Raw genomic sequence first — 17,928 nt, forward strand, 5'->3', positions numbered from 1 at the left:
ATTTCTATTTTTCGCATAATTCCATTACGCGACACATCTATTCTTTATTCATGTGATATAATAATTCCATTATGTGAAAATAGTAAATCGTTTTTGTACATTAATCGCACCGATGAAAAAAATACATTTCGACATCATATTGTGCGAATTTTTCACCGCACTTTTCGAATAAAATCTCTTTCACTTTACGCGCAGTAAAGTAAATTAAACGAAATACAAAACTATGTACATATACTTATCTTACGCGGTACGCCAAGTTCGAGTAAGTTTCGATTTGAAAATATACTCGAGGATTTCGATGGAATGACGGCGTCCATTACAAATCTCTAACGTTTGCTATTCATGAAAACTATCGATTCATCAGCATCCATTCATTCCTGCACCGATGTTACATACACGAATCTCTTTTGACTTTCAACATACCGCGTTACTGTAAAAATATTCGTAATCGCATTGCAAAAATCCTACCATGATCTTAGGATAATCTCATCGGAGAATCATATATTACAAACAATGAGGCTATTCCGAATCCTGACGAGTCAAAATGCTGCTCCAAAGAAAAAAACATGTACATAAGTAGTGGTAGTAACTATAAAGATTACAATTATACAAATTTTATATGTAGTGGAATTTAATGTACACAATTAGATAATTATTCTATAGTTACATTTTTCTAGTTGCTACACACAGAAAAATATTCTCTTGCAAAAAGAAGTGATTATTCAATTTATTTTCTTCTTTCTAAATAACGGTTACTTTTAACAAAAAATATTTTTTTTATAATAATCTTAAAATAGAGGAGAAGATGGTATTTTGGTCCATATAGATATTGTGGTTCCCCTTAATATCTCCGCTATTATATAGCGAATCTTAATGATTACTTATGGAATTATTAGTTCAGTAGCTCGCCGTTACACCATGACGCTAATATTACCAATAACCAGCACTTATTATAACGCATTTTTACTTTCAAGTATTTCGAAACGATTCTAAGGTACACTTTAGTATTTATTATAATTACACCTACTTCCTTATTTTTCTTAAACTTGAGCATGTTATCACACGAATATATGTATTTTTGAATGTGTTATTTGCTATTTAACATTTTATTTGACTATATATATTTTGAGATACACAAATTTAAACAATACAATGGCATTTTGCTAATGTGGCCTTCTATGGATATTGATTACTCACGACCTCTTTTTTGAGGTTTTCATATCGAAATAATTATTTGATAATCGATTGTAGCTCTACTGTTAATCTATAGTTTATATTACGTGTACTATTTTTAGTACTGAGCAGCTTATACGCAGAAGTTATGTGAATGTATATACATTCATTTGCATAATTTTAAAATGTTTTTCTTTTTTGTTAATTTGCTCATTTTTTTCTTAAAGTCATTATGCAATGTCGCCACAATTTTATTAATAGTATTATAAGTAATAAATATTTCGTAACTTTGAGTCCAGAATCGATTAAATAACATTTTAATAAATGTAATTGTCAAGTTTTAAACTTAAATATTGATTATTAACAAAGTTATTGTGTAAAATGTAACAGGAGTACATAATACCAACTTCATTCTCCTCTACTAAATAGTATTCAAAATTAAATTTTGCATTCTTTAATTTCACTTTTGACATATACGGAAAATAAATCTATCTAATGTAACATGTATTATACTTTTATTTATTAGTTTTCCTTGGTGAACAAAATCTTCTAATCACATTCATTTGAGTTTTCTCTTTCAAACCTGCTCCGTAGACTTTATTCTGTAACCACAAAATAATATTTGGGACTGTTATACACATATTATACATGTCATGTATACTAGCTTATCTATCGTAATTAATAACAAAATTCTCAAAATAAAAAATTAGCAAAATTTAACTAAATATTATTAGTTTATGTGCAATATACACTACCGTGTTTCCAGACTGTGTTCAAACTCGGAACTTTCTCGACATAGATAATACAAGTGATAGATTCGAATCAATTTACAGTATATTTTTTTTACGCAAAAGAATAAAGATTAATCTACTAATATGTGAATGTATAATATATACATTATATTACAAAATGTGGTAAGATTTAAATTTAATCTCTCAGTATATTTTGAAAATATTTTAGAGTTTTAACTAATTATTTACGTTTTTACATATTTATGTATATTATAGATTTTTTTTGTTGTCCTGGACACAACCACGGTTTCGAATACTGCCTCGCCCACGTCCTCTTCTTTTCCATTATGGTGCTGAAACAAATTGTTGAAATTGAAATAATTTAATGAACAGATACTAATTAGTATGCATATTAAATATTTGAAATAAATCTTGTACTTACATCTCGATATCTGTGTTGGCTCTGTTACCTTGGTAGGTGGTTGTTCTATCGATTCGAAAGATGATGGTGGCGATAGTTTGGAGGATGGTGGCGACGGTGGGGCGGATTTTTTGGCAATCCTTGCTTTGTAGCAATTGCTTCCGCCGTTTGAGCAATTTCTGCCAAAGCCACATTTTGTCTTTCATCAGTCCTGTAAAATAGGAATTAATATTTGCTATGGAATATTTTTCGAGAAAAATATACTTACATGTCCTGGTCGACATTCATTGTAGAACGTAGAAACTTTCAAGCCTCGATTATTATAATCACGTTGCGAACGTTCACCAAAGCTGATGCAATACCCGCAAAAATACCCGGCGTAGCCTTTTCGAATCGAACACCGGACGTTCGCGTGTACAATGTCGTCAAATGCGCGTCAGGATGCCCAAATCTGAATTTTATTTAAACAAAACTATACACTACGAGGAACAGTGAAAAACAGTTTTTTTTTTTCTCGAAAGCAACCCCGAGTTGAAACATGTCCGTTTGGACCGAGCGACTCGCTGAACTCTGAAACCGGAAACGGCGGAAACACAACAGGCACAGATTAGAGAACCCAAGGAGAGAGAATCGCCAACTCAGGGTGCATTCCCAAATTCACTGTCAGTGCTGAAATTATATACAGTATACGTTACGTGCGCTATAGATTTTCAGCATAGGCAGTGAATATCGGAAATCTGCACCCTCGATCATGTGACCAGCTAGGCAGCTCCTCCGTGATTGGCTGGCATAAATATGTGTTGATTTAGGTATTGCGATTTGCGACTCCAATGCGTTGGCGTCAGAACGGTTGTCATGTTGTCACGTTGGTGACATACATAAGGTTAGTGATCATTAATTACATTAGTAATCATGTTCTTCTAAACTGATACTATACCAAATAATCATTTATCAAAATATAATAATAATTCAATAATAAACTAACGATAAACATATATTTCCATTCTGACGCCAATGCGTTGGAGTCGCAATACCCAAATCCGCACGTACTTGTGTACATACTTCTTGTACACAATGAACTACTTCCCGTTTTTTGAAATAATCGAAATTGTGGCTAAACTTAAAAAATAACTTAAGAGTTATTATTTACAGTGCAGCCAACTAAATTCATAAACTGTATGCCAAAACTCAGATCTTTAACTCAACAATTGAGAGAGGTATAAGCCTCTGAAATTTAGATGGTTCATTGTTGGACCACTTATCCTACATTAAATTTCATAAATCTTCATGAAAAATACATTAAATGTCATGTGCATGTACACAAATACACTTTTCAGTTATAAATATATTAAATTTAATGTAATGTCATGAAATTAAATTCAAATTGTGTAAATTAAAAGTATATTAATTTTTTTTTTCCATGAAATTTTTAACAGTGTACAAAGCAGGAACCTGCTAAAAAAATCTGCCCCACCGCCGGCATCATCCTCCAAACTACCACCGCCACCATCTTCCAAACTATCACCGCAATCATCCTCTGGACCACCGCCGGCACCATCCTCTAAACTAAACTACCGCCGGCATTATCCTCCGAACCACCGATAGAACAATCACCTACCAAGGTAACAGAGTCAACAGGTTGTGTCGAGACGTAAGTACAAGATTTATATCAAATATTTAATATGCCTACTAATTACTCAGATAATAAAAAATGTCTAAAATCGGGTCACAAGACGTTTTTTGCGTTTAAAAAACGACTTAAAGACGTCTTATGTCACAATTTTAGACTTTGTTTGGGTAGTATCTGTTCATTAAATTATCTCAATTTTAACAATTTGTTTCAGCACCACAATGGAAAAGAAGATGACGTGGTCGAGGCCATGGTCATGGCCAGGGACAACAAAAAAAATCTGTAATATACATAAATATGTAAAAACGTAAGTAATTAGTTAAAACTTTAAAATATTTTCAAAATATCGAAATATACTGAGAGATTAAATTTAAATCTTATCACATTTTGTAATATAATGTATATACATTCACACACATATTAGTAGATTAATCTTTATTCTTTTGCGTAAAAAAAGTATACTGTAAATTGATTCGAATCGATTACTTGTATTATCTATGTCGAGAAAGTTCCGAGTTTGAATAGATTGCACATAAACTAGCAATATTTAGTCAAATTTTGTTAATTTTTTATTTTGAGAATTTTGTTAGTAATTACGGTAGATAAGCTAGTATACATGACAATGTATGTATGGTATATGGTATATAACAGTCCCAAATATTATTTTGTGGTTACAGAATGAAGTCTACGGAGCAGGCTAAAAGGGATAAATTCCGAATTTTGAAGATAACTTGATGGTGTGAAAGATTTCGATACTATCCGACTCGGTTACTAATCATACTGTTAAAAACTATCCCCTCTAATGGCGTGAATTACGATATACTTGTCAGGTTTACGTCGGCCTGCTTTCCTCTAAACCACATTCCCTCTAATTTAGGTTGTTTTTCTAAAAAACTGAAATCCTTGTACACACATGTTTAGAAATGTATATCTATTGTGGATAATAAACTGAATATCCCTGGTGAAAAAGTTTCACTGAAATTATTCCACGTTTTGGAACATTTCAGCGAAATTGCTGAAAATTTGCTGAAATTTCATTGAAAGTGAATTTTTCAGCTAACATACTGAAAAATCAAATCACTGAAATCCAACCGAAATTTCTCTGAAATTCTTACTGAAATTTGTCTGAAAATTTTGCTGAAATTTTTCTGAAATTTTGTCGAAAATGTATTTTTCAGCTAAAAATCACTGAAATTAAACTGAAATTTTTTTGAAATGCTGAAATTTTGTTGAAAAGTGTTCCAAAACATGCAATAATTTCAGCAACATTTGACCAGGGATCTATCAGAACAACGCGGCGATCGGCCTCGTGTGAATATATTTTTCGTAATTATCTATTTTCTAAATAAACATGTTAAAATATAACAAAACTAAAATAATCTCAACAATTCGCAGTATAAAACATGCGGTTCATTATTAAAAATAGCATGGTTTATTGTGTACACATCCCTTGTACACTTCTCGTTTTTTTAAATAATCGAAATTGACTAAATTTAAAAAATAACTAAGAGTTATTGTTTACAGTATGTAGCCAACTAAATTCATAAATTGTATGCCAAAACTCAGATCTTTAACTCAATAATTGAAAGATATAAGCCTCTGAAATTTACATGGTTCATTGTTGGACCATTTACCCTATTCTTGGAATGTTTTTTTTATTTTGGGAACATTTGTTTAATATTTCAAGAATATTTAGTGTTTGCTGGGTATACAAGTATATCAACTTCTATTCTACTCACAATTTAAGACCTTATTCAGAGGTACATATAGGTATGTTATACATGAGCGAGAGAACTAAAGAGAGAATATAGAAGATTTTATATAATATATAAAGTGGAAACTTTTTCGTATTTTGTTCACATGAGTCTTGTTTCAGCGATCCCAAGAAATCTTAACGTTGAGTTTCACGACAATTAGATTACTTTTTTGAAATTCGGTCCATGATATTGAATTCATCAGTTTGAGTTTCAGATTCTTAGGTCGGAATCAAATTCAGCGATTACGAAAACTCTTACAAAACGAGTCTAGCATAAGTTATTTTGTTAAAATGTTTTCGTCCTCAAAGAATTCAAGATGTAATGCATTTCATAAAGTTAAAGTTAATGGCGTTAACGTATTTATTAATTGGTCGATTTATATTAGTACAATTAAAATTGTAACATTTTATGTCATAAAATCCTTTCGTTCTCCAATGTTAACGATTTTAAGTCGCGTAAAATTATCTGTTATTCATGGCAAGCAATCGACGTGCGTTTGGCTGCGTGATAATTAGCTTGAACGAAGGAATCTTGCACCGCGTTCATTTTATCGAGTATATTGAACGTCGTAACAAGATCAGATAAGGGACGATATTGAATTTAAAATAAAATAAAGAACAAAAGCATGTACGATCTATTTATACGATACGCCGCTTTTCATTGGCGATCCGAATATCGACGACGCGAAAATAGGACGCGGTAAACGGAAATCGGTAAGCGATTAAATTGGAGCCATTTGCAGAAGAATACGGAGAAATTCGATCGCATGTGCCCAGGAACTCCAGGAAGCGCACGAGTCCTCAACGAGTTCGAATTGATAGTTCGTAGTCGTGATAAGCATCGCGCAACACAATAAATACGGAAATCGCGTTAGCAACCGGATTACGAGGGTGCGAATTAACGATAGCAGGCTGGCCGTTGAACCAATCTACGAAATTTGTGATTACATCCTCGAACGGCAGAAAGGGGAATTGTTGGTTTCACTGAGGAGAAGTTGAAAGAATAAGACAGAGAAATACATCGTTAATGAAATTACGAATGTCCGTATATTTGATCTTAGCAGTAGTGTGTGAATAGTAATAAAAATAATAATAATAATCGCGTCGTAATCATAATATATCGCTTCTAATGATCGTGACTTTTTTTCATAAAAATCTAAAAGTAATAATCATAATAATACAATCAATAAACTGCGATATAATAATTACTATACTGTAAAAAATCACTACCATCTTTGGGAGACAATGCGTAAGAGAAAGAAGATAAGGTAGTGAACGCAGTGGAAACTTAAGATTAAAAGGTAGAGAAGTCGAGTGTGAAGAAAAAGATGCAAAGAAAGAGGGAAAAGTTGTTTCGTACAAAATTAGTTCGCAGGTTTAGCTCAAGGTATAATTAATAACATTACTTTATCATAATATTATATTCAAATTCCTGCCAATCGAACATAACCGCCTGAAAGTGCTCTTTCTTTCTCTCTCTCTTTCTCTTTCCCCCTTCCCTCCCTCCCTCTCTTTCTCGCACGCACGCACATGCACACGCAAAAGCTCATACTCACTCACTTTTTCTCTCTTTACATTCTCTCCCTCTTTTCCTTCCATTTTTATTCTGTGTATGTCCCACTCATTCTGTCTTTGCGCGATAAAAAGCTTCCGCCATTTAAAAAGCAGTCTTTCGTAGCACTATGCGGAGCTCTGCCCCTTCCTGTGCCTTTTCGTTAACGGTATAAAAAATGTCTCGCCACGAACAAGATTTTACGTTATCAACTGACGACCTATAAGACATTCGCGTCTCGACGACACTCGAGACGTCGCTAATCGATCGACGTAGAATGCACATGATGGAGTTAGACAACATACATTAATTGTCTAATTACACCATAGTAAAATGTATCTCTCCGTGTGTGTGTCGCGTGGGGCATCATGTCATATATTTATTTATTTACAAATACATAAATATATGTACAAATGTCTCACGTGATCTAATTTCGCTCGGACCTAGAAATACTGTCGAGCTTACGTGTTGCAAGTCGCGTCATATTATATGATGCTTTGCGTAAAAAGATGTAAACTCCGATCGACGACAAGATCGATCGTTTTAGTCACTCGCTTTAATGCGCGCGACGAACAAAGATATGTCAACTTGACGAAAAGAGACATTGTTAGAGTACATTGGTATATCGCAACATTTGCTTACTCTCGCTATGACGCCATGCACACGTGCACATAGCCTCGTTCTCGCCCGAACACTGATCCTCCTCAGTCGCACGGAGAAAACGTCTGATCGGATAATCTTGATGTTCTTGTCACACTTGTCATGTTGGTAATATCAATTAAATACATTTCTGCTACAATTTCTAGCGTTACTCGATCCGATATTGATAAAATCCCTGCGCGAACATTACGTATACTGATTGCGTGCACGTTCATAAACTGCATTAGACCACGTGAACGAACAAGTCGCGTATAATTGGGAATTTACTCTTTCTTCCCATCATTAACGCTGTAAGCCAGCTTAAATCGGCCTAGGATAATCCGACATCGATAAAATAGCGATTTAATGATTATATGAAGGATTCTCTTTCAAACCTAAGAGAAAGTATCTTTGAGATTATATGAGATTAGACCGTAATAATGCTTCTCGGAGGCGAAACGGCGATTCGCAATCAAGGAACGAGCAGGAAAGCGAAAGGGCAGGATATTCCCTTTTAGCGCTCGTTGTCTTTCTAAGTTACAAATTTCTTTCTAAGTTACAAAAGCTGAAGACTTGCATATCGCCCATGTTGTTGGTCGATAAACGGCATCACGATGAATGTGTTTTTCGTAATACGCGGTACAGAGGAGTGCGTGTGTCAAAAATATAAAAAAAAGAAAATACTGGAAATTTGAAAATATAGAAAAGAAAAAGATTAGAAACTTGGCTATTCATGTCCCGCGACACTATGCGTCACAAAATTCTTTCGATACAATTGATCTATTGTTTGTAAAAATGCGACTCGTCCGTCAAATGTCTACCCACATTATTTCATTTCGCGTCATCGTCATCGTCGTCATGCTTTTGTTCGCACGAGCTGGCGGAAAGAACCCCAGCTGCTATAACTAGACAATTAATTAACGTTAGTAATTACTCTCACTTAATTCTAAATTTATCATGATATCGCGTTATATATAACGATGTCATCTCCATTAGTCATGGAGCCAGCCCATATAGCCAGCCATCGTAAATCCGCTTTTTACTAGAGCGCTGCTACACATTTCGTTAAAACTACACCAGAACTTTTCACTAAAAGATTAGCAAACTTCGACAAGAAAAGAATCACGATTTCAAGTCCTATACGAGCTTCCTTTTTCCGTCTGTCTTTTTTCTTTTCTTTCTTTCTTTACTCGAGATCTCCGAATCTTTATGCGACACTCATAATTCATTATCGGAGAATATCTTTAATTTCAGAAGTCTCTTAGAATAGGGCCTTTTTTGTACAGACCGATCCATCGATATTGCACGGGTTTCCTTACAAAACAGTTGCACGGCAACAACCGATTGGCTATGCGAGCTGGTAATTCGTCAACACTGTTCTTACAACTATCCACTCACAATTTTTTAGAAAAATCTGCACAAATCAAGTTCATACTATTACGTTATTCTAAATCATCTTCCGTATAAAACACTCTTAATTATTAACTATTCACCAAACATGGTAAAACACATTTTATTTCATTTTTAATATTTAAGATTCCTTGAGAATTAAGATCTTTACGTATACATGCCAACGCAAAACAAGTACAGACTTATCGTAGTGATTAATGCGATAAATTTATATTGAAAAAAAAGAAAGAAAAATACATAGAATACTATTAATACGATTTACCAGCATGCAATAATACATCGTGCACTCTTATTTTATGGAGGAGTTGGAGAAAGAAAATTCACTCTGCGTTCGGCCGCACGTTAGGCTGCACTACGCAATCCGCAAGGCGAACAAGTGAAAAAACAGAGAAATTTCTTGACAAGCAGATTGACGAATGTTAACGTCCCCGATGTGCTTCGTAACGGCAACCGGGTGCATCGTTGGAACCTATTATCGTACTCTTCAGCTCCTTCGTAGTCATAATTGTAGTTGTACGAAAGATTACGTGAATAATGATGAGGACAATGACGATGATGTTGACGTTGATAATGCTGTACTTGTTGCTGATGCTGATAAAGATGCGGGATACGGTGTACACACTTCCTGGTCTCCAAGGCGCTAGATCCTGGCAGTGAAGGGTGAGCGAGTGTGCGCGCCGATACTGTATATCCCGATACACGCGGAGGATTGTGTGGCGGAGGTAAACGCGAGGATAATAATCTTGGGGCCAAATTTGGCCTCATTCGGGATCACCAGTTGGCCATGCCCGGTTTGTTTAGAGTCATGAAATAGATCTGGCACGAACTACCACCCTTCGCCGATGAGAAAAATACCTGAGAAACAGATAAAGCGGCATAATATTACAAAAATTATATATATGAACAAAGAGATATGAACAGGCCGATGGATTCCATGCATTAATACGCGTTTCAATTAATCGTTAAGTGTTGCACATTTCAAGTCACACGCACCTTATCATTACGTTCACAGAGGAACTTGAGTCGTTGAGCCTTCTTGTGCATGAAAACACCATCGAGATGACCACTCTCCACACTCCTAATTTCAATCGCCTTGTTGCCCCAACCCATAATTTGTCCCGTACCAATGTATGCGACGCTCGTAGGCATCTCACCCCACTGAAGAACCATCGTCTTTGATACTCTGCCATAAGTATTTACGTATACGCCCTCATTATCGTAGCAGAGTAGCAACTGCATACCATTACTGTTTGGCAACGCTACTATACAGTGCGGACAAATAGGACCCTGGGTCTGCGATTGAAAAGCAAATGATAATACATATTGTCATCAAACTTTAAAAAGAATAAAAATGTAAGTAGATGTATATGCTTCCAACTGTTTTTCAATTGAATTTAACAATTTATAGACTTGAAATATCGTCAAAGAAACTTGATGTTTGAACATCTGAAATTTTAAAAATAAGTTTACCACGCACGCACGCACACAATATTTCTTTATTACTAAATCTAGTTTATTGATTATTTTTGATAATTACTGGATTTAATACTTTTACCGAAGATATGTTGGAATAGACTTTAAATAATGCAAAATACTTGTAAATATTCTACTCATGCATTACTGATTATTATCGAGAAATAGATTCGGATTTCTCGAATGAGATCAGCAATAAATCGTATTACGCACTATCTACTTAATATGGATAAACAGATCTTGAGTTTTCTTACATGTTTTGGTAAATATATATCGTAAACTGTGGCGGAATCCAAATCGACCGCGTGAAATCCATCAGCGCTACCATAGATAACCTTTAATCTTGAACTCTCCTCAACTGTAAGGTCAACCAGTAGAGGTCTGTGTGCAAGCTCGCCAAAAGACTTGAAGGCCATAAATTTGTGGTACGGCTTTGGCGCCCAGGCGTAAATCTCTATGGAATCTTTCAATGCGATTACGAGGAACTTTATTCTTTCGTATTTCACTATTTTGAAGTGCACTGCGCCCTGCAGATCGCCCACATTGATCCAACCGTTACGTCGTTCGACTTGCTATAAATAAAGTAATATTCGATATTAAAACAGGTACACAGAGAGGAAATTTCTTCAATATACGTGTGCGTGTGCGTATGCGTGCGCAAAACGAAAACTTACATCACTGTGACCATCTGTCCGTAGAATTTTGCTCTTCAACCAAGAAAGATAGTAGACGCGCACTCTATTTTTCTTACCACTGATCGTAACCAAGATATTTTGACCCTCGAGAACCTCCATTTGTTGAAAACGTCTTCTACTGATCAATTGGTAAACCTTACCCTGTCCACTTCTGTCCAACAACATCAAGCCATTCTCGGTTCCAATTAACAGATTTACACCTGTAAAGCGATAAGAGTCGATTATGATCCGAGCATACGATCAGTGCGCGACAAAAGAAAATTCTGCACTGACTGTATACGCACCCCATAACGCGGCACAGAGGATCTCGCTGTTGAAACGCTTCTTGTATTTGCGTATCTCGGGTGTGTCCGATGCTAAATCGTGGCTAGTGGGAGTCACATTAACGTTTACGTGGGACTCTCTCCTCGCTGGACCAGCTCCAAATCCAAAAGTCAGAAAAGATCGCTGCTTCTGTTGAAGCGCAAACGGAGGTGATTTCACCGCTTGTCGATACTGCAACAAAGATGACTTTGCCGTTTGATTGAACTCCAAGAAAAGCGTGCCAAAATGCCAGGCAAAAACTACTTTGCACGCAAAGAAATGCTGGAGTGATTAGGACAATTTGTCATCGACCCAAATATCGCCAACACAATCAACAGAAAAGATACAAATCGCAGAAATGCGCAAAAAGTTTCCCTTTTTTTTCTTTTATTTAAATAGTAAAAAATGCATGCAAAGGATTGAGCGAAGAAATGAAGAAAAAAAGAGAGAACAAATCAGCCGAGTCAAATATGCGATATCTACATAGCATTCATGAAACAAATATCATCTCGATCGCAAATTAAAGCAGTTTTTCACAAGGTAATATAAAAGTGAAAAAGAATAGACATTCGCATGTAATCCGTATAAATATGCGTATCGAAGGGATGCATTTGGTAAGGATTAAGCAGACTCGAAATTAGCCAACTCTGCGTTCAATGGCATCCGCAATTACACTATTAGCATGTTATTATGTATGTCTTCGTGTAATTCTCGAATAACACTCATTGTCAGTATACAGGATTAAACATTCGTTTTGAAACAATGTCATCTACCCAGAGCGCATCGTCGCGTCGCGTCATCACGTTTCACACAGGTGAGAAACAAAACCCAGAGAAAAGACAGAAGGAAGAGAGAGATGTGAGAACAAAAAGCAACGGTGATCGCGGCCGTGTTAAAGTTATCGTTTTATTATCGTGGTGACACCAAAAATCACACACAGAAACAGATCCCAAAAACCAACCAAAAAGAAAATAAGATAAAAACGGCCTGAGCACGTACACAAAACTGGCATTCATTCCCGCGGTATTTAATGAAAAAAGATCAACGTTCGAGAGCAAAATAACACGTGTCCTCATGTACCTCTGTTCCCGCCCCTCGCATGAAAAAGCGAGGAGGAGGAAGAGGGAAGGATAGCAGTCGAAATTTTTTTTAAATGGATAAATAGATACTTACATTGTAATTAGTATTGGGATTTGAATGGTCAGTAGAGAGCCCTGCCCTTCGAGTTAGAGCTCCCGCGTGTCCCACAACACACAACATAATCCTGAATTAGTCACGCTGACAACCGTATAATTGACGCTTAATAGAGATCGCACGTGAAACAGAGACATTGTGTAGTCCTATAACTATCCTACCGATCATAACTTAAAGCGTGACTATACAAGCCATCTTTTTTGTAATATATACAAGTCCAATTTCGATCTATTATTAGAGTGATTACTGAAATTTAAAAAAAATCCCTTGAGAATGCCCAAATTTTTCAGGTATTTTTGTTCAAAATTCTAGGTAAAAAAGTAGAAATTTTTAATTCAACTTTGAAATAAATTAGTGTAACGCAAATATATTGAAAATTAGTAAAAGACAGGAATTCCGCGAGACTATATCTATCATTTTCAACAATTAAAGCCGCGAAATTCATAGGATAATTCAGAGGTGTCCAAGACCGGATTGGTCAGACAGAGGTCCAAGACTTTTGGCTTGAAATTGAAATGTGTCGGTATTCATGCTTATTATCGTTTTTCACTTATATTCCTCACTTCATTGCTGTTTTATTATTTTAGCACACAACACTCGGTCTCAGAAACGACACATACATATATATATATATATATAGTGTATAATTAATAGTATTATGAATACTATTAATTATACACTATATAATACTATTAATTATATATTTCGTTTTGTTATATTTCAGTAATTATATTATAGTTTCCAAATTTCTATGGGGTGTCCGATAAGTTTTAACAAAGCGCTCGTATGTAGATAGAACAAACTAAACTGAGTCGAAAAGTCCTCTAGTTTGCAACTTTCGCAAGTTAATAAGATATTAATTACTAAAAATCGCTCTGAATATTGGTCTTCAATAATTTTTTATTCAAATATTATCAACTTTACAGAAAAACAGCAAGAAACAAAAATTTATTTTCTTCTCATAGAACTCTAAGAATGTTTTCAAAATTTTTTAATACCATATTTTCTCATGTTAGTAAAAATAGTTGCCAATAAGAAAGCGCAGTACTAAAAAGTTGATAAAAAATTTTGAAAAAATTTTTAGAGTTCTATGAGAAGAAAATGAACAATTTTTATCTCTTGATGTTTTTCTGTAAAGTTGATACTGTTGATAGTATTTGAGTAAAAAATTATTGAAGACCAATATATTTTCGGTAATTTTTAGTAATTAATATTTTGTTAATTATTGCGAAAATTGTAAAATTGTAGAGGACTTTTCGACTTAGTATAGTCCGCTCTATCTACACGAGCGATATATAGTATTAGAAATGTGATTTAGTTTTGAGGGTTTTTTTTTCTCAAAAACTGATTTATTTAAACAACATATCACATAAACATTTAATAACTGTCGTCGATCAACATTTAATTTTCTGGCAAATTCTGAAATGGATTGTGCTAGATTTTTGTTCAATAATGATTGTAAATGTGATTTTTCAACTTTTGTCGTTAATATTAAAATCGTCACTTTTGAATCGACAGAACCAATATTCACATGTCTTAATTAATGGAGCAACACCATTAAAGTTTCTATCAGAATTCTATGACCTTCAGCCGCTGTTTTCTTCTGATTAAAACACAAAAGCAACACATGTCGAAAATACTCTTTAGGAAACACCACTTTTTAAATAGTATAAACACAATGTTTATTGCGTCTATTGTTAATAACCGAATAAATATCATGGAGTAATATTAAAATATTAAGAAATAATAACTGTGATTGGAATGTCTTTGACAACACTGACATTAGTGCCATCTCTTGCAAAACCCTCAAAACCAAGTCACGCTCCTAATATTTAAAATATACAGGATGTGGCAAAAAGGTCGGGACACCTAAATATCTCGGAAAATATAAGTTTTACAGAAAAGTGTTTCAGACAAAAATTGTAGGGTTCGAAAAGATCTATTTACTAATCTTATCAGTTTGACCTTGGGTGGTGTAGCCAAAGTCAGGTCAAGGTCACATCAATTTTTTTTTTAAATGGAACACCCTACTTTTGATTCCAGAATCTAATAGCCGATGTCTGACTGAATCTGACGTCTTCTGGAGCGACGAAAGTGACTTCATGTTATTTGGTAGTAATGAAATATCTGATAATCCATCACTATTAAATAACATGAACTTATTTTCATCACTCCAGAAGACGTCAGACCACTGCTGACGTGTCCAGTTCAGATGTGCTTTGGCCCACTCCACTCGCGTCTTCTAATTCTTTGCAGAAATAAACAGCTTTTTCATGGGTCATCGTCCATACATTCTTGCAGCTTGTAGACGTTGCGACGTTTTATATACGGATGAACAAGGCTGTCCAGGAGTCAATATTTCCTTCGCAATATTCGGTGTCGTGAGACGTGAATCGTTTCGAGATAAGCAAAAAATGTTGCAATCGACAACAGAATTAGTGCAACGCGGTCAGCCGCTCCTCTTTTTCTTAATATAATTTCCTTGGATTCTCCAACGCTTGAGAAATTTAGTTACTGTTGATTTGAAGATGCCAAACTGTTGGACAAGCTTTTTGTGCGTCCGTCCTTGCTTGTGGTCTTTTACGATGGCTTTCTATTGTCGTTTATCCAAATCTCGAGTACCACGAGTCCTTGCCATAATGTAAAACAATAGTCTAACTCAGAGCTGTCCATGTCGATGTTTTTTGGCTTGAGATTGATATGTGTCAGTATTCACACCTATTACCGTTCCTATTCCTTACTTCATTGCTGTTTTATCGTAGCGCGCGATGCTGGTTTCATGGACGACACTAGTCTGAAACCGTTAAAAGTTTTTGACCTGTGCCTTTCGCTATGTTTAAAAGTATTCTGTTACTAATATTATAAGACTATTATTTATAATATATTTAACTATAATGAAAACAATTTCTGTAGACTCGAAATTCTTAAAATAAAAATAATAATAACACAATCCGTAAAGGCCATACGAGTCACGGGCTGATGAAGGTGAATTAAATGTATATAATGAAGATTAGTTTTAATGGTTGTTAATATAAACTTACAAAGCTCATGAAACATGTTGAATGTTCCGTTTGAGGTGAGTTACTTTAAAAAATTTGTTGGTTTTCTTTTGATATGTCAATTTAATTTTGATATTTTAATCAGGATCCACTACAGTCGGGAACCTGTAAGTGACTCATGTTGACGGAATACTTAACATATTAATTACACATATGTATTGCTGAGGAGGACTCCAAAGTGAGTCGAAACGTTCAATAAAGAGGATTCTACACATTAATGATTAATTAAGATTGAAATTAATCGTTGGCACCTTCATCAGCCCGTGACTCGTATGGCCTTTACGGATTGTGTTATTATTATTTAACTATAATAATATGAATAACAGAATACTTTTAAACATAGTGAAAGACACAGGTCAAAAACTTATAACGATTTCAAACTAATGTCGTCCCTGAGACCGAGCATCGCATGCTACAACAAAACAGCAATGAAGTAAAGAGTAGGAACGGTAATACGTGTGAATACTGACACATTTCGATTTCAAGCCAAAAAACATCGATCTTGGATCATCAGTTCTGATCTAACTGTTAAAACTAGGTATAATGATAAAAACAACAGTTGCAACATGAAAAACAAAGAAAGCACAAAAGAGCGATTTGGGAAAAATCAATAAAGATTACGAAAATCATATTTTGTCATATACAAAGTGCACTTACTACCAAATGTCTACTGTACAAATTTGAGCGCATTCGACTCACTTTGAAAAAAGTTATGCTCAAAAAACCTAAAGGTGATACACTTTTAGCAGTACTGTATATAATATTATCCATATTGAATGTAGTAAATATTTAGCGAATGTGTGCAAAATTGGCTTATACATTAACTATATCGTTTGGAGACACCTTAAGACCGAGCATGGCGCACTATAATAAAGCAATGAAGTGAAGAGTACGAACGGTAATAGGCATATCGTAATTTTCATATTTCAATTTCAAGCCAAAAGTACCCGGTCCTGGACAGCTCTGGAATAATTTAAGGAAGCCTACAATAAGTATAATATTAGTAAGCTACTCTATTTTGTTGAGAATCTACTGTGGCCCTGATTTTTTTTAATAAAAAGTAGACACACACACGAGAATATATATAAATATACGGATGTGTATGCCATACTTATTGCTAATTGATTGTCAACATCTTGTACTATCAACAAATAAATGAACAATGAAACATTGTTTTTAGAAACACAGAATTTGAAAATATATATATATATAAAATTTTTCAAAATTTCCCCGAGTCCCGATAAAATTCCATGAAAATCGTTGATTTTTAAAAGTAAATAAAAGATATCTCCTGAAAAAATTCCAGGTTTTCTAGGATTTTCCAAATAATAAACACTGATTACGTTATTCGCAATTTTCGCATCTCTTCTTGCACGTGGATGAGAGGTCGGTATAAGTGCTCTTGCATAATATATTTTAAATACATTGTATTTTGCAATATGTAATCGATTTCCGAGAACTATTTCAAAATTAAGGAGGAACGGAGAAGAACTGTATGCAACTCGCAAGGAACAGTTTTGTTTCTATGAAATCATGAGAGAAATACAAAGAATATGGTTAAAGGAAATAGAGACGCTATTTTTTATAGTAATAAATTGGGTGTTGCACGAATCGTTGATTTGCAAAAATTTCTTTGATATTGCCCCTGACCTGAACCTAACCGGAGATTCGAGTAAAGAAATAGAACGTGACTCGGGGAGAGTAATATTTCTAACCGTTACTAGACTTGTGGTAACTCTCTCTCTCTCTCTCTCTCTCTCTCTCTCTCTTTCTCTCTCTCCCCCCCTCTTCTTCATCCCTTCTCACTCACTCACTCACTCACTCGCTCGCTCATTCGCTCACTCACTCACTCACTCACTCACTCACTCACTCACTCACTCACTCACTCACTC

The 17,928-nt window shown here is 34.8% G+C and overlaps 1 protein-coding gene across 12 annotated transcripts in view; it reads right to left on the reverse strand.

The window, feature by feature from the left end:
- Window positions 1-6,739: 6,739 nt before the first annotated feature.
- The window catches only part of msn (serine/threonine-protein kinase msn), a 47,090-nt gene continuing 35,901 nt past the window's right edge, over window positions 6,740-17,928 (reverse strand). For 11 of the 12 annotated variants that reach the window (XM_018453558.1, XM_018453555.1, XM_018453557.1 and 8 more), the window contains 5 exons: window positions 11,765-11,975; window positions 11,460-11,680; window positions 11,040-11,357; window positions 10,306-10,605; window positions 6,740-10,167 (listed from right to left, as the gene is read on the reverse strand). In XM_018453558.1, the coding sequence (XP_018309060.1) occupies window positions 10,084-10,167; window positions 10,306-10,605; window positions 11,040-11,357; window positions 11,460-11,680; window positions 11,765-11,975 (1,134 nt within the window). In that variant the 3' untranslated portion in view covers window positions 6,740-10,083. The remainder of the gene's footprint in view (window positions 10,168-10,305; window positions 10,606-11,039; window positions 11,358-11,459; window positions 11,681-11,764; window positions 11,976-17,928) is intronic. The other variant, XM_018453556.1, reaches the window with a different exon arrangement.

Source organism: Mycetomoellerius zeteki, unplaced genomic scaffold (genome assembly GCF_001594055.1).
Source record: "Mycetomoellerius zeteki isolate Tzet28-1 unplaced genomic scaffold, Tzet1.0 scaffold39, whole genome shotgun sequence".
Lineage (NCBI taxonomy): Eukaryota > Metazoa > Arthropoda > Insecta > Hymenoptera > Formicidae > Mycetomoellerius > Mycetomoellerius zeteki.